The following is an 18346-nucleotide window of genomic DNA, read 5'->3' on the forward strand; positions in this document are numbered from 1 at the left end:
ATTTAGTCAAAACTTGACTAAATATAAAAAGTCAATAATCGGACAAGGGAAACAATCGCTGTAAATTGCCCTTTAAATTGCACAAAGATGATTTATCCCCTGGAGGCCATTTCCCGAGTGTGGGCCTAATTCTACCTTGTATGTTACGTTTTTTTGTCAAAATGCTACAACAACAACGTTAATCATCATGATGCAAAAGTATCGGATCTCTCAGTCAATCTTTGGGAACATGCGGTGTTGAGTTTCCAGTCAGGGTGTGTAAAACAGCTCTTTCGTTTCAGGTGAACGGAACAACGTGACCGAAGTGGCGTTGAACAAGAACGACACCTCCAATGGCACAAACTGTCACTGGCTTTTTAAAGGACGGCCAGGTTAGTTTTTCAAACATGTCTTGCTCTGTAGTTTCCTACACGTCAATTTTGGGGGATGGGGGGGGGGGGGGTGGGGGGGCCCGCTGTCCTGGTTTGCAGGCCTTTAACTTTAACTTTAACTTGTATCCCGACACTTTGCATTACAGGCCACCAGGTGGAAGTGACTGTGACTCTGGACACCCCGGGGGGAATTGGGGGGGGGGGGGGGTGGCTGTGTCGACAGTCCTGGTTTTCAGGCCTTTAACTCGTACCCCGATATTTTGCATTTGAGGCCACCAGGTGGAAGTGACCGTGACGCTGGACAACCAGGTGGGGCTGTGTCGGCAGTCCTGGTCAGGCTTGCACACAGCTGGAATCACAGCTTTCCGCGGCGCTGACCAAACCCTCCACAACCTTATTCTACCACAGTGCCTCTCAGATAGCAACACGTGGCGCTTTGTCTCCGGTGACGTCATCACCATCGTCTACGACAGAGATCCCAGCACGTCTTACGTCACAGATGGCGTCACTGTCACCTACACTGAACTTCCGGAGCCTCCAAAGCCCACAGGAAGTGCTTGTGTCTTTTCTCCGTCGGTGGCGCTGCTGTCGTTTTTGCTGATGTTGTCCTTTGGTCGTCCATTGTCGTCGTCTTTTGATCTAGTGTTTTTTGCTTAACGTTGTCACTGGATTTTGCATTGGCAGTTTGTATGGACATGTGAGCGAACGATTAGTCTTGTGCACAGGACGACCAAGACCTGTGAGCGTCATGATTGTGAGTTGTACTGCCCACGAAGGAATTTGAGATATGGCTGGTTGGTTGTTGATATTTAACGTCCCTTCAATCTGTCGGGGTATTCGGGACCGATGCAAGTTTTTTCTTTTCGCAAATGACATGGTCGTTTCCGGTTATACATTCGTGTTGAGACTGAACACTATAAAGATAATCGATTCAAATGGCCCATACTTTTTGTTTTTTTCTTTAAAGGCACAGTACGCCTCCCGTAAACCATCACAGATACTGTCAGGCTTTACACACAGTACAAACACCCTTCCATTTGAACGCTCACCAAACGGGAACATCCTAGGTGCCCTACGTAAAGAGCGAGCAATTTTCAAAGAATTAATTTTGCGGATTGTGTCAGAGACAATTGGACCGTACCGTGGTGCGTTTTGGTGCTAGACCTAACTTTTAACATCTAAATAATAAATGGACAGCTTGTTACACAAACATTCTTAAATCATAAAAAAATCTTTTTTCATCAAGACAAGATCAGTACAATTCGAAGTTTTGAAAGTTTGAGAGAAAAAAAGGCCGGAAGCAGGGTCACGCAAGGTCGTGGTTCTCGTAGCAGACGACGGTTTATGCCTATCGCCAGTTCCTCTGAACAGTCAAAAGCCAACGCGAGAGTTCTTGTGAACCACAGCCGTTTGTTTCGTGCATAGTCAGAGGTACATAATAACGTGCTATTGCAGATAAGCTCACAGCGAGTCGCATTCAAATTACTTACTGACGACTGCATTGTGAAAAAGGGAAACTGGATCACACGGGTTCACGATGGCTCAGGGGTAAGATAAACCACGCAAAAATAAATTCTTTGAACATTGTTCGCTCTTTACGGAGGGCACCTAGGACGTTCTCAAGCGGTGAGTGTTTAAATGAAAGGGTGTTTGTACTGTTTGTAAAAGCCTGACAGTATCTGTGATGGTTTACGGGAGGCTTACTGTGCCTTTAACATAAATGAGCTCTTTTCTAATTGTACCGCCCGATCCGCGCGCGTACGTGTGTGTGTGTGCGTGTGCGTGCGTGTGCGTGTGTGTGTGTGTCAAGCAGAGCGCAAGCTGTTAAACGTCAAGAGATTGTCCCACATTGTATCCTCTTTTGGTTGTGTTAACTTGCTTGGGCTTGTAGTCATTGTTTCAGAACATTTGTCCGAGGGTATGGGTGAGGTATGGTAACTGTAGAAGAATCACAATTATTATCACGATCCACAGAATACAACACAAGAGGATTCGGAGTTCTAACTTGTATTTACGAAAATTAAAAAAAGAAAAGGGCTCTTCGGTTTACTCACAAAAAATGCAAAATCGCTTATCCCAAGGTCAACACGCACACAACCAGGACTCAAACCAGATTAACAAAACAATTAGAAATCAAAATATCTGATCAATAGAAATCAAAGTTACCCCTGATACAAAACAATACAACACATGTATATGTTACAGGCAATCCGTGAAGTTAGGAAATTCGCGTATTTCCTGATTCATTTAGGAAATTCATGTAATTCGTAAACAGCTCAGAAAATACATGAATTTCCTAAAATATTTAGGAAATTCACGTATTTCCTCAAATAAAACGCCAACAATTACATGGATTTCCTGATCTATAAATACAGCCAAACGAAGGGCGCCGAATACTTGTGTGAAATACTTTTTTTCCCCGACACGTGAGACTTTTATTATGCACGAACTGTAAACTATTCACGAATTTCCTGAAAAAAAGAGACGATTTGTTCACGGACTATGAATTTGTTGTCAATCTGCCAGGAAGTTGAACAAGCGTTCACAAGTTAGTGAAATGTATTGTGTTTCTTGTGTGACCAAGGCATTCACATTTTATAAATCAGTGGAGTGTGGACCTGTGCAAAATGGAAGCTCGGGAAAACATTTTTAGGATTTTTAGGGCAGAAAAGGATACCACATACCTGATAACATGGGAGGAATATGGAGACATCATACAGGGAGTGAAAAAAGCGTGAACTATTCAGGTGTGTCAATTGAGGAAGTACCAGGTGTGTCAGTGGACAGTCATTTAGATAAAATACGGGAGACGCGCAAGAGTACTCAGCAAGCAACGACGAACCAAGCTGAGCGAATGCTAAAGAGAAGCAGGACAAATCTGATGGCAGCAAACAAAAGTGACAGCGTCATGATTCCAATTCCATTGGTGGATCGAGGTAGAGGGGATCCTCGTAACATCATTGCCATTGTCTTGAACAGAAATGAAAATGACATGTACAAGCTTGGGGTTAGAAAGGGTGTATTGAAGGGCAGATACTCCAGGAATCAGTTTGACGTCTGTCAAGAACACTTTCTAAGTGAAGGTTCTGTTGATCTCACCAATGCTCTCTCACTCCGCGAAGCAGTTATAAGCGAATCTCTTGGGGGAGGTCAGGGCTTCATCAAGTGCAACTGCGTTGGTGAGAAAGGAAAGAAATGTGCAACAAAGAAATGTAAATGTTTCAAAAATAAACTAAAATGCAACAGCAGGTGCCATGGAAGTCTCACGTGTAAAAACAAATGCTGACTCAAGCAGATTTCATTGTGACTGAAACAAGGTGGCGCAAGTTTACTTTTATTATGCTCGTTTTTTAATCCCAATATGTTCATATGATCGAGAGTAGTATAATTTTGTGAATAAATGCATTTTTTTAAAACTGTTTCACCGTGCCATGGAAGTCTCGCGTGTAAAAACAAATGCTGATTCAAGCAGATTTTATTGTGACTGAAAAAAGATGGCGCAAGTTTACTTGATGATGATGATTCTTAAAATGTTTGTCCCACAGGAACTAGAGCCTATTACATGAGATGTTTATGTGCTAAAAAGTTTACTTTGATTATGCTAATTGTTTTAGTCCAATATGTTCATATGATTGAGAGTAGTACAATTTTGTGAATAAGTGCATTTTTTAAACTGTTTCCCCGTTTTATTAAATAATAATTGAATAAATGTAGCAAAATGAGAGGGACTATTTCTCATTTCTTTACAATTTTCGTGCATCGTTTGGGTGTATTTATAGATCAGGAAATCCATGTAATTGTTGGCGTTTTATTTTAGGAAATACGTGAATTTGCCAACTCTTTTAGGAAATTCATGTATTTCCTAACTTCACGGATTGCCTGTAACATATATAAGCTACTCACAAAAAGTTAAGGATCACTTGCACACAAATTAATAACTTTCCAAATAAGAAAGCCAATACGTTGGTATGTGGCAAACGTTTAATTCAATGCTTTAGTGACAACGATACAACATTTCTTCAATTTCGAGCAATCGTTTGGTCTGTACATTTTATCAAAGTGTGTACGTATCGAAATTTAATTTCACAAAGTCGTTGAAATCACAAGACATGGCATTCAGATGCTTCCAAAAGTTCACTAATGCGTGTAACCGCCCTGGCTGTTCTGGCACTCGACGCAGCGAGTCCTCATAGATTTGACCAGGGTGGTGAAGATCCTCTGTGGAAGCGCCTGCCACTCAGCCTGCAGCATCTGGTAGAGGTGCCGAACATCCCTGGGAGGGGGGTGGTTGCTCCTCACTTTTCGATCCAACTCATCCCAGAGGTTCTCAATCGGGTTGAGATCGGGACTGCATGCTGGCCACTCCATTCTGTTGACTCCAGACTGCTGCAGGAAGTCGTTGACAACCCTTGCCGTGTGGGGGCGAGCGTTGTCATCCTGGTAGACAGCCTGCGGTCCCATCTGCTGCAGTGTAGGCACAGTCAGCGGTCGAAGGATCTCATCCCGGTATCGGAGGCCAGTCAGGTTACCCTGGACATGAAACAAGGGTGTTCTGTGGTGAAGGCTGAAGGCCCCCCAGACCATTACAGAACCTCCACCAAAGGCCACCTTTTCCTGGACAGTGGCGTCAATATAGCGTTCCCCTTGGCGCCTCCAGACCCTCAGTCGGTCGTCGTTGTGGGTCAGGGTGAAGCGTGATAATTCATCACTGAACAGGACCTAGGACCAATGTTGACGTGTCCACCTCACTTGACGTCTGCAGAAGGCGCGGCGTGCTGCCCTATGGGCTGGAGTTAAGCGTGGCCGTTAAGCTGGGCGACGAGAACGGAGGTTAAACCCATGAAGGCGATTCCGTATGGTCTGCTGGCTGATGTTGGTGTTAGTAGCCACCCTCAGCTGCCTTCGCATAATGCTGGAAGAGGCTGTTCTTGTTTGCAAGGCTAGTCGTTCAATGAGACGATCTTCACGTGGAGTTGTCTTCTTTGGTCGCCCAGGTCTGCGTCTTTCCTGGACCCTCTCAGTGGCTGTGAAACGTTGAATCAGTCTGACAATGACCGAGATGAACACGTGAAGTCGCCTGGCAATTTCTCGTTTGGGGACACCATCTTGGAACCATGCAACAGCTCGTCCCCTCTCAAACTCGTTCGATTTTCGTCGTGGAGGTATTGTCAGATAATGCCTAATACTGGTGGTATGTCTTCTCAAAAAGCCAAGCAAGTGACAGCATCTCACACATAAACAGCAGTGCTTGCACGTGCATAATGGTTTTTCCATGTGGCTTGTGCAATGTGTTCGGGCTGAACGGTCCAAAACAAGGTCCTTTTTCGCAAGTTTCCGCTTTTTCTTTTGCTACAAAGCTCAGTAGTAGAGAATCCCGTGCAATTTTCCCATTAACACAACATCGCCCACTTACAGCTGAACAAGAATTCATATCAATTTGGTTTGACTGAGAAATAAATAACAGTAGCGAACTGATTTTATTGAGCACCTGTTTTCTCATAGTGATCCTTAACTTTTTGTGAGTAGTGTATATATATAGCTATTCTGATGGACACGTGGGGGAATTCGGGGGCTGTGATTGGATGGTCTCTTCCGATCATCAAAGCATAATGCTACGGAAGTCGGCCATTTTACTCAATATCCAAAAGCTTATTGAGAAAAATGGCCGACTTTTTTTATCTCGTAACTCCACACTAAATACCCACTTCCCCTCTGAAGTATTGATGTACAGCCCATGGCACTAACATTCATGTAGTCGTTTATAACTGAGGATGAACATTCGCTTCATGACAAGACAAGTATAAATGCCATTCACCCAAACTGAAATTGACTTCGCTGCCGTCTGCTCGCATTGTGGCGCCTGCGCAAAACTAATGCGCATAAGAAACGGCGTCTGCTATCAAAACCTGAGATCAACGCATCGACGCAAAAACTGTCCTTTTGTAAGTTTGGATATGACGGCTTACCAGTGCCAAAACCTCATAATTGTAATTATCAAGGGAAAATTAGTAATTTTCCCTTGATAATTACCATTTTCACGTGTTTATTACTAATTTTCCCGGGAAAATTACTAATTTTCCCGGAATAATTACTAACTTTCACCTGTTAATTACTAATTTTTAGTTTTGGCTCACTTCCTGGCGGATTGCTAGTGCCAAAACCAAAAAATTAGTAATTTTCCCGTGAAAATGAGTAACTAACAGGTGAAAACAGTAACTGACAGCGTTAATTAGTAATTATCACGTGATAATGGGTAACCCCAGGTTTTGGCACTAGTAAGCCGTCATATTTGGAACAACAAATCATTGCCACTCCCTCCCCCATCATCCACCTCACTCCCCTCTCTCCCTCCTCCGTCCACCCCACACGGGTGTCCCAAGCCGTGGGGAGTATGAGCGAATGAAAGATGTTGTAGCCGGCCAGTCACACATGACTAATCACGTGTCGCCCTATTGGCAGGGATGAACCCGGCGTAAAGAACACAGCGCCTGGGGGGATATATGAACAGCATAGCATATAACCACGTCATGTCCCAAATAGACACTAGTTCTGGGGACACAAAAACCAAGTTAGCATGGGATATCAACCACACAGGTGACGGCGTTGACAGCTAGTAACATGCGGCCAGTGGCGTCCCGACTCGCCCCCTCCTATCTCGCCCCTCCCATCTCGCCCCCTCCCATATCGCCTCCAGTTATCTCGGGTTTTGCCAGAGAGCCGATTTGCCACCGTTCGTAAAAAATACTCCGTCCTGTTTCTCTCACACACGTACACGCACACTCATGCACTCACGCACACAAAGAAACACACAGGTACACAGACAGTGTATGACTTTGTGTATTAATTACGATATTACAAAATTCTGTTGTCACGTTGCCACATACACACATCTACACAGACATAATCACTGTGTAGTTGCTTCTTCTTCTTCTGCGTTCGATGTTGGTGGCCGTTCTAGATCCTCAGACCAGTGGCTGCCAGGAAGTCCGCAGTCTTGCGCAGTTCGTCGGCAGGACGAGTGTAGTTGCTAAAAAGGTCCGCTAAAATAAAACTACGAAGGCGGGGCGAGATGGGAGAGGACGAGTCGGTACCTCGCCATGCGACCGTAGTAGGCAGTTGAGAAGTGGAGTCGGTACCTCGCCATGCGACCGTAGTAGGCAGTTGAGAAGAGGAAAATAGACCAATACATGTACATGTACCGCCATTGTGCACTAGACGGAAGGCTACGTTTTCTCCCCTTTGTAAACAGCCTATGTAGAGAGGAAATCCAGCTTTCCTGCTATTCCTTTAAATATCTTCGGGTTGACGCCATCCGTTGCCATAAATGAGAGTATAGATGGCCTTTGCTGAACAAAATGTTGGCTTCATATGGCCACTAGTTCCCAATTCCAGTGGGGGAGCTTGTTTATTTTATCTTGTCAGCGAGCCGCGCGGTGATAAATCCCAGCCGCGTAAACATTGCAGCCAAGGCAAGAAGAAGGGGGAAACTCAGGGACTTTTTCTACATTTATGAAAGGTTGGGGGAAGCAGACGACAAAATGTACGCCATCTTGTTATTCAGTTGCCAGGTTGGAAACCTAAAAGTTTGGACTCGATTTGCTTGTTTTTTCATTATATTGATATGTACAATTATTCATATTGCAAAATATAACATACTACAATCCCTTCAAGCTAAAAATGTAGTGTAAAACTGAAGGAACTTGTACTACAGCACTACAAACACAAATTCAGTATAGTTAGAGAGTATTTTACCTGCGTTTGGATTATGATGTTGTTGTTGCAACATTTAAGTGTTCGATGTTTCTGACGGAATCATCAGCGTTTGAAAACAAAAAAGCCTCGGTTTACCAAACCTTTGAGAAAAATGGCTTAGAAAACGAGGATAGTGTATTTTTTGCAAATTTACTGAGACTATTTCTTTACGACAACGACCGGTATCGGACATCAGTATCCGTTCTGGTTGATCAGTCTCTTTCACAAAACAGTACTTGTTGAGCTCAGTAACGTGCTATCCAAAGGAATGAAACTGAGGATTTCGGCCTTACAGCCGGCTCAGTGGAACAGACCCAATTCCAAAGGAGATAGTGAAACCTGCGAAGATCACAAAGCAGTCTAAATTGCAGACCAACGTGATGCGTACAATGATTAGAAACTGTTGCTCTTTGAGGTTAAAATTAACTTCTGGAAACAACCAACCCAGTAACCCGTTTGCGTTTTGTAGGAATATTGTAGTTACGGGATTATGGAGATGTGTTTTAAAGAGGGTCTCATCGCAGGTTTCACAGTGACTTTGATCGGTATCTGATTCTGAGCTGCATGGCTTTCCACCCTCCTCAGCCAAGCTAGTGTGCATAGGCACACGCAACACACACCACTTCGTAACACACTTCGCGGCTGTATAAAAGTGCATATATTTGCCTGGAGATAATGAATTACCAAACATCACAAAAAACAAGTTTAGAAACGCTGCTAGCATGAGCAGGTTCTAGAGGGTTAACAGTTTTAAGTTCTGCAGTAGTAAGTCGCCAAACAAAGAGTTTTAAGCTGGGGGGGGGGGGGGGGGGGGATGTTACACTGGTACGAAACCTGTGAGTGTATGAGTAAAGACGAGCGCACAGACAACATAATATTAATTAATTCGATTTTATTTCAATTAAAAAAAAGTCTTAAGATCAGGGGCCTGTTAGATTTTAACCCATCTTGTTTCTGCCAAGGCCTAGAAACACAGCGCGCCGACGGTCGGTGGGGGGTGGGGGCTTGCCGCTATCGGGTTGTCCAAGACGCATGCCGCGAAAAGATTCCAGGCCCCGATAAGAGTAACAGACCACTTTGTTTATAATAGTGAATTTGGCTCCTCAAGAAGAAGTTATCGCCATATGTATTTTGGGTAAAACTCCATGTTGTTACGGCAGTTCTGTATCGTAATTTAAGACTAACAACTGTTGCCTCAACTACAACTGAATGGGAAGATTTGTGAAACACACACAAAAAGAATAAAGGAAAGATCACATTCATGAATGTTGTTAAATTTCTTTCATTTGGCAAATGTACCGTAATTTACACAAGCATTGTTTATCACCTGACATTGATGGACTCTTTGCGGCTGCATGAGTCATGCCACTTGATGCTTTCCCTTTCCCGCTTCTGTGTAGTAAGCGATCCGTGTCTACTTATACTTATGCCATGTCAAAAGGTCAAAGGTTTAAAGGTAAAATACCTAAAGACAAGAAGGGCAAAGCCCATACGACTCACATGCTTTACACATTTTTCCTACCAAAATACATGTGACCTTGACCCAAGGTCAAGGTCATCCAAGGTCATGCAACACAAAGCTGTTAATTCAAGACATAGGAAGTACAATGGTGCTTATTGGCTCTTTCTACCATGAGATATGGTCACTTTTAGTGGTTCACTACCTTATTTTGGTCACATTTCATAAGGGTCAAAGTGACCTTGACCTTGATCATATGTGACCAAATGTGTCTCATGATGAAAGCATAACATGTGCCCCACATAATTTTTAAGTTTGAAACAGTTATCTTCCATAGTTCAGGGTCAAGGTCACTTCAAAATATGTATACAATCCAACTTTGAAGAGCTCCTGTGACCTTGACCTTGAAGCAAGGTAAACCAAACTGGTATCAAAAGATGGGGCTTACTTTGCCCTATATATCATATATAGGTGAGGTATTGAATCTCAAAAACTTCAGAGAAAATGGGAAAAATGGGAAAAATAGCTGTTTTTTAGGCAACATTTATGGCCCCTGCGACCTTGACCTTGAAGCAAGGTCAAGATGCTATGTATGTTTTTTGGGGCCTTGTCATCATACACCATCTTGCCAAATTTGGTACTGATAGACTGAATAGTGCCCAAGAAATATCCAACGTTAAAGTTTTCCGGACGGACGGACGTCCGGACGGACGTCCGGACGGACGGACGGACGGACGACTCGGGTGAGTACATAGACTCACTTTTGCTTCGCATGTGAGTCAAAAAGGCCCTCAGATCGCTTTCAAATTAATACTATAAGATTCTGCGTTAAAAATAATTCTACCTCGCAAAAGGAATGCCTTTATTTTGAAAAAGGGAGTGTTTTAAAAGCTTGAAGCCACCCTCCGTCTCCCGTAAACTATCTGTTTCTGACCACTGAGCTCCCCGAGCCTTTAATACAGTACAAACATACTTCCATTTGAACGCTCACCGAACTTTAACATCATGGCTGCTTTCCGTTGAGAGTGAGACATTTTCAAAGAATGTATTTCGTGCAGTAAGATCTAACTTTTAAAATTTAGTAAATGAATTAACAGCTTGTTATACAAACATTGTTTAAACACCAAAGAATTATTTTATTATCAAAACGAAGTCAGCACAATTCGTGGTTTTAAAAGTTAGAAAGGATGTATGTCAGGCAAACCGGGTGAACGGGTCGGATGGTGTGTGCAACTTGTAGCTCTTTTGAATTTATAACGGGGAAGTGGGCTACCGAAAACGATATAAATTTGGCTTTTTTCAAAATGCTGGACGACTGAGATTTCAACCATTTTTTGTTACTGTTTGTTGCTGTGCCTGTGTAGATTGAGTATTGCGCGCATATACCTTGCAAAATTCAAGTAGCTGCATTAATTGCTGGTCGACTGAGATTTCAACCATTTGATTCTGTTTGTTTCGGTGCCTGTGTAGACAAAGTTTTGCGCGCCTACAAACGTACTTCCGCAACAGGGCGACTATCACATCAAATGAGCTGCATCTTACCATTGCAAAAGCAGATACATTTTCGAACCGCTACAGTTTCTATAAAGATGCCGCCACTCTGTTTACCATCAGTTATTTGTTCTTGGGCGCTATGGGCGCCCTTGTTGTAACGTTGTGCTGGAATTGTATTTTAGATTCAGAGGTGCACAATAACATGCTTTTGCAGATATATATAGAGAATAATTGAAAGCGCAAACGACTAAATTGATCATGTATGAAAAAGTGGGTCACACGGGGCCCCGATGGCTCGGGAGTTGAATAATCCACGAAGGTTTACGCGTGCTAAATAGCAATTCAAGCGATCTGTAAGTGTCATTTAATGTTGTTGAATGCTATTGTGAGTGTGTTCCATAAGGTGTTTTAGTGAAATATGTCATCGTTCTGTAAACCTCATGTGAGGCGGAGTGGGGCTTTAAGAAGAAACAGATGAAGCAAAAACACCCACAACTGATGGGCCCGGTAGCTCAGTTGGTAGAGCACTGGACTTGTGATCGGAAGGTCGCAGAATCGAATTCGGGCCGAGACGGACACGGGTCAACTTTATGTACAGACCCAGAGACGGAAGCCATGTCCCACCCCCGTGTCATCACAATGGCACGTAAAAGACCTTGGTCATTCTGCCATAAGTGCAGGTGGCTGAATACACCTAAACACGCAGACACCTGGGTAGCGCGACTCCGTTGCTGCTAGCTTTCCACTGGGAGGAAGCGACCCGAATTTCCCAGCGATGGGACAATAAAGTAATGAAAATGAAAATGAAAATGAAATGAAATAAACTAACAATTGTTAATGTATTCCAAGAATAACACTCGGAGTTGCTTTTTCTGACAGTCAAATGTTCTGTTACGAATGGGATTTTGAAAACTATTCTAAATGATGTTGTACTCACAAACAGTCACTCATTCTTTGAATTCCAGGTTCACCTCTTCATAACAAATATCAAAAAGAAACGTGTAACTGTTTACTCTCACACATTATACAGCATGATAACACACAGTACATATATAATCCTAATCCTTCACCACACACATTACAGCATGATAACACACAGTACATCTATAATCCTAATCCTTCACCACACACATTACAGCATGATAACACACAGTACATCTATAATCCTAATCCTTCACCACACACATTACAGCATGATAACACACAGTACCTATATAATCCTAATCCTTCACCACACACATTACAGCATGATAACACACAGTACCTATATAATCCTAATCCTTCACCACACACATTACAGCATGATAACACACAGTACATCTATATAATCCTAATCCTTCACCACACACATTACAGCATGATAACACACAGTACCTATATAATCCTAATCCTTCACCACACACATTACAGCATGATAACACACAGTACCTATACAATCCTAATCCTTCACCACACACATTACAGCATGATAACACACAGTACCTATATAATCCTAATCCTTCACCACACACATTACAGCATGATAACACACAGTACATATATAATCCTAATCCTTCACCACACACATTACAGCATGATAACACACAGTACCTATATAATCCTAATCCTTCACCACACACATTACAGCATGATAACACACAGTACATCTATAATCCTAATCCTTCACCACACACATTACAGCATGATAACACACAGTACCTATATAATCCTAATCCTTCACCACACACATTACAGCATGATAACACACAGTACCTATATAATCCTAATCCTTCACCACACACATTACAGCATGATAACACACAGTACATCTATAATCCTAATCCTTCACCACACACATTACAGCATGATAACACACAGTACATCTATAATCCTAATCCTTCACCACACACATTACAGCATGATAACACACAGTACCTATATAATCCTAATCCTTCACCACACACATTACAGCATGATAACACACAGTACCTATACAATCCTAATCCTTCACCACACACATTACAGCATGATAACACACAGTACCTATACAATCCTAATCCTTCACCACACACATTACAGCATGATAACACACAGTACCTATATAATCCTAATCCTTCACCACACACATTACAGCATGATAACACACAGTACCTATATAATCCTAATCCTTCACCACACACATTACAGCATGATAACACACAGTACATATATAATCCTAATCCTTCACCACACACATTACAGCATGATAACACACAGTACATATATAATCCTAATCCTTCACCACACACATTACAGCATGATAACACACAGTACCTATATAATCCTAATCCTTCACCACACACATTACAGCATGATAACACACAGTACCTATATAATCCTAATCCTTCACCACACACATTACAGCATGATAACACACAGTACCTATATAATCCTAATCCTTCACCACACACATTACAGCATGATAACACACAGTACCTATATAATCCTAATCCTTCACCACACACATTACAGCATGATAACACACAGTACATATACAATCCTAATCCTTCACCACACACATTACAGCATGATAACACACAGTACCTATACAATCCTAATCCTTCACCACACACATTACAGCATGATAACACACAGTACCTATATAATCCTAATCCTTCACCACAATCAATGCTTAGAAAGCCTTGTAAGAAAGCTGAACAGTATCACTGGCAGTACTCACACGCACATCATGCATGCACACATCACTTCGCTCCTCACCCCACAATGCACAGAATGACGACGAAGACGACAGGAGCATAATGGCGATGAACGGACGAGAGACAGTGGACAGCGACGGCGACAGTGGACATACCTCGACCTGTTGCAGTCAATCGCAAACAGCCATTTTCACACCCTCTCCTTGTTATCGAAGGAGACGCATAGTTGTGGGGGTCTCTGCTTTGGTTCCTCCCTTGGGGTCTGATTTATAAAAAGAGAAATCATAAGTCTCTGACGTGTAAACTGGCATGGGTATTTGAGCGACACAATTTCATACACATGTATGGAGCTGGCAAGTTTACATAAACACTAATAATAATTCAATGCTATGAATCAATCGGTTTTAACAAAATCAAAGTCAAAAAATTATCAAGCACTTTAGGGTTTTATAGGTCACAGAAAAGCATGACATGTTTGTTTGCAAAGTGATTCAGTGAAGACAAAACACGCAATAATTCATGACTCATTTGCACAATACATTTCAAGGTCAGACAGGGTCATCGCTGAGAATGAGAACAGTCTGACATCAAATCGATCTGAATAAATTCGTTAGGTGCAGTTGTCCTTGGATTTATTCATATCAATGTGACGTCAGTCTGTTCTCCGACCTTGACCCTGTCTGACCTTGAAACGTATTGTGCAAATGAGTCATGAATTTATGGTGTGTTTTGCCTTCACTGAATCTCACGATTAAACACATTAGGATGTTATAAGTCACAGAAAAGCATGACATGTTTGTTAAAAAGTCATGCTTTTTCCAGATCCATCAAATGTGAAATACAAGGATGCATAAACTACCGCAGCTCACTGATAAGAGAAGAATAATGATGGTGGTTTTCGGGGGTGGGGGAGGGTGGTGTTGAGAATTAGGATGAAGAAAACGACAACAAAGACGACGACGTTAATGATGAGGAGGAGGAAAAGTAGGAGGATGAAAGAAGAAGAAAACCACAACAACAACAACAGCATAACCTCCACTACAACAACAACGACAACAAACACACACACAAAACAAACACCTACTACGAAACAACAACAACAACGAAAGCAAAAACAACAACAACAACAACAACAACAACGAAAACAACAACAACTTGATTGGTGAAAACGTTGATTGGACGTTTCCGACTGGCTGCCTGCACTGGTTTTCGCATCTATCTGCAGACTTTGGTTGGTTGGTTGGTAGGTGGGTTAGTCATTTATTTGTGTTGTTTTGGTCTGGTCTCTGTTTTCTGTGTGCTCGATTGTTTTGTGTGTTTGTTTGTTTATTTGTTTGTTTTATGTTTTTTTCTCTTTGTCTTTTCGGATGTCCTTTATTCTCCTTTGTTCATAAAGCTAATTCAATGCTACTTCTGGGTGTTACTGGATCACACGACAATGAGATCATATCATTCAGCACAGTGAGCTAAAACACGAAGCATAGTTTGGAAATGCAGTAATCACTCATCACACACACACACACACACATACAAAACACACACAAACACACATACACACACATCCACACACACAACACACACACACACACACACACACACAAGCACACTGGGGGTAAAAACTGCGTATACTTTGGTAGGCCTATTTTGATACTTCGCAGAATAACAAGTATCTGCTTGACAGCACAATTATTGATGTAGGTGCATACCTATAAATTAGGCTGTCTCAAACAAGCTTTAGATTATATTACTGAGGAAAAAGTAGCCTTCAATCAAAATGTCGTCATTTACGAGTCCCTTCCTCGATTCCACAAATAACTGTGACGTCATCCCTTCAACCCACGATAATCTTAACTCCCGTTTCAAATACACCGATCTGTTTGTGTGGTGTTTCTGTGTGTTTCATTCTAACCTATTCTTTTTTTTTTTTTTTTACACCATCCCGTCATCTTCTCGTTCTATTTTCGCCACAAAACGGGCTTCCGTTTCTCCCCGAGAAAGAATGCCAGGAAGTTAGCCACGTGCTGCGCCCCCTTGTGAGAGTGTCTGTTGTGACACGATGTTTGTCCCAGCCAGGCGATTATCCAACATAATTAGTTGACTTTGAAAGAATCGCCCAACGCGAGCTGTAGTGCAATGCTCTTTTTCTTTTTCTTTTTCTTCGTCTTCTCCTTCTCTTCTTCTTCTTCTTCTTCATCTTCGATTCATGAACTGGGTCTTTTGGGCCATTGCAAGTAGAGCGTGTGGAGGTTCGACAGTGTGACAGGTGTCAGTCTCTCGCCGAATACTTGTCTTCCTCGCGACAAGCAGTCCCGAAGAAACTCCCTCACTTGGCGTTTCTCACCAAATCCTAGCAAGAAAGAAACGGAGGTCGGGCTGAGTGTGTGAGAAGACAGGGTGTGTGAGGGAGTGATCAGTCTCTGTCACACCCATCCATAGTGCGGGGTCCCTGTTGTCATAAGTCAGGGATCGGAAGAGGTGTTCAGTCTTTCCTACCACAGGTGCAGGTCGTGCGAGTTGTGCTGGGGAGCGGTTTTCTTTTTTCGTCTCTTTTATACTGTAAGTTTCTTTACGTTCTGCTTTCTTTACTGTATTTCTCTTTTCGAATATCAAAAAACAAGAAAGGTGAGTTTAATTCAAAACCAAAACGAAACATTCACAATGGGAATTGGGAATGTTTGTGAAGGACAAACTTGTTGAATGTTTCGCTGTGTCTATGATTCAACGTTCCATAACCACACCTTTCTTGTCGTTTCGTTTGACTTTGGAACGTTCTCAGCCTGTCTGTTTCGCTGTTTTCATAGTTTGCAAAATACATTGCCACATAATTATAAGTCTTCCTATGTGTTCTCTTGAAACAAAATAAAAGTTAGCTGTTTCTTGTAACTTTCTTTTTCTCTGGTTGTCAAGTTTGCCAAGTACAATGCGGCATATACAGAATACTAAATTGCTTGCTGTGTGATACAAGGTTTTCGCTACTTGTTTAAACAAAAACTAAAGCGAAAGCTAGCTTTTCAATATTTGAAAAAGCAATGTGTGTAAACCTGGTATCACACAGCAAGCCATGTAGTATTATGTTTATCTTAGATTCTGTACTTGCATGCCTTCTACCCAAAACTTCCATACGGATTGGAAGAGTCTAAATAGAAGACGCGTCTTTCTCAACCTCGATCTCTTCCAAAATCAAAGCTCTGACGTCAGAAGTGAAAAGACGCCTCAATAGGAATTATAGCGGCACATGTTAGTTCTCAAAATTCTTACACGGGAAAAAAACAAAGTGTTTCGAGAATGAAGCCTCGGTGACTTGGTCATCCTGAAAAGCGGAAAATTATTTCTGAGGTCCTTGCCAGACTGTAGTGTGACCCAACATCATTTACATGATATCCACCGTGTGAATAGATGGTTTATTTATCACATGGGTGGTCACTCTCATGTATGCAGGATAAACATGTACTCGTAGAGAGGGAGCAGAAGACACTTTAGTCCTTCCGGTGTAAAAGGCTGTTCGCATGGCAGACTTGCATCCAACTTTCCACCAACTTTTCAGCGATTTTTGTTAGACTGAACTAAGTCGGTTGAAAGTCGCTGCCAATGTGAACAACGCAAACGCTCAAACTAATGTTAGGCGACGATTCTCAGCTGACTTGCACATTCAAGATTTTCCGGTCACAATTGGAAAGCGCAATGATAACAGTCTGTTGCAAGTCGCTTGTAAATATCGCTGAGGAGTCGAGCAGCCTGCAGCTGAGTTTTCAAGTCGCTTCAAAATCGGAACTAAATCTGAACCAAATCGTCGGGACCGTTAATATAGCAGACTTTTCGCCGTCTGTGTCTCGCCGACGCCTGAGCGACTTCAAACCAACTAAAGTTCGGGGAATGTCGGTTCTTCTTCTTCTTCTTCTTCTTCTTCTTCTTCTTCAAGTTCTTGGCGTTCGCAGAGGTTACATGATCAGTCCAGCACTGGTGATAAATGTTGTCGTTTTCTCCAACTCCTGTCGACTGCCGTATAGTTTGGTCTGCAAGGGAGTTGGTGACGGCCACACTTCTTTCCGTTCCTCATCTAGTAAGGGACATCGCTGTAAGATGTGTTCCGCTCTTTGGTCTTCTTGAACTTTCGGTTCATCTTCCCAGATCCATTCCCAGTAACTCTTCCTTATCTTCTCCAGTGTTTTGCGTTTATCTCCCTTCCTTCGTGTGGCGTCAATCCATATTCCCGTTACTATTTTTAGAAGGTCACTGTCCACAACGCTTTCATCCCGGCGAAGCCGGATATTCCCGTTACTATTTTTAGAAGGTTACTGTCCACAACGTTTTCATCCCGGCAAAGCCGGGTATTCCTCTACTTCTTCCCGGCGAAGCCGGGTATTCGGCTCTACTTCTTCCCGGCGAAGCCGGGTATCATTCGGCTCTACTTCTTCCCGGCGAAGCCGGGTACCCGGCGAAGCGGGTATTCATTCTAGTACATCTATATCTATATACGACCCCGGACACAATCTGGTCGATGAAAATGTTCAACACGTGCTCTCAGCGCGCAGCTCTGAACCGATTTTGGTTTTTCTGTTCATCCATTCCCAGCAACTCTTCCTTATCTTCTCCAG

The 18346-nt window shown here is 42.5% G+C and overlaps 2 protein-coding genes across 4 annotated transcripts in view; both read left to right on the forward strand.

The window, feature by feature from the left end:
* The window catches only part of LOC138950970 (uncharacterized), a 12219-nt gene extending 10218 nt beyond the window's left edge, over nucleotides 1-2001 (forward strand). The window contains exons 6-7 of the mRNA XM_070322682.1: nucleotides 282-371; nucleotides 643-2001. Of these exons, the coding sequence (XP_070178783.1) occupies nucleotides 282-371; nucleotides 643-1028 (476 nt within the window). The 3' untranslated portion in view covers nucleotides 1029-2001. The remainder of the gene's footprint in view (nucleotides 1-281; nucleotides 372-642) is intronic.
* A 14161-nt stretch (nucleotides 2002-16162) lies between these two features.
* LOC138950971 (mucin-2-like) overlaps nucleotides 16163-18346 on the forward strand; it is a 40171-nt gene continuing 37987 nt past the window's right edge. For 2 of the 3 annotated variants that reach the window (XM_070322683.1, XM_070322684.1), the window contains exon 1: nucleotides 16164-16307. The gene's annotated coding sequence lies outside the window, so the exon portion shown is untranslated. Of the gene's footprint in view, nucleotides 16308-18346 lie in introns of all 3 variants that reach the window. The other variant, XM_070322685.1, reaches the window with a different exon arrangement.

The sequence above is a fragment of the Littorina saxatilis genome, linkage group LG16 (assembly GCF_037325665.1).
Source record: "Littorina saxatilis isolate snail1 linkage group LG16, US_GU_Lsax_2.0, whole genome shotgun sequence".
Lineage (NCBI taxonomy): Eukaryota > Metazoa > Mollusca > Gastropoda > Littorinimorpha > Littorinidae > Littorina > Littorina saxatilis.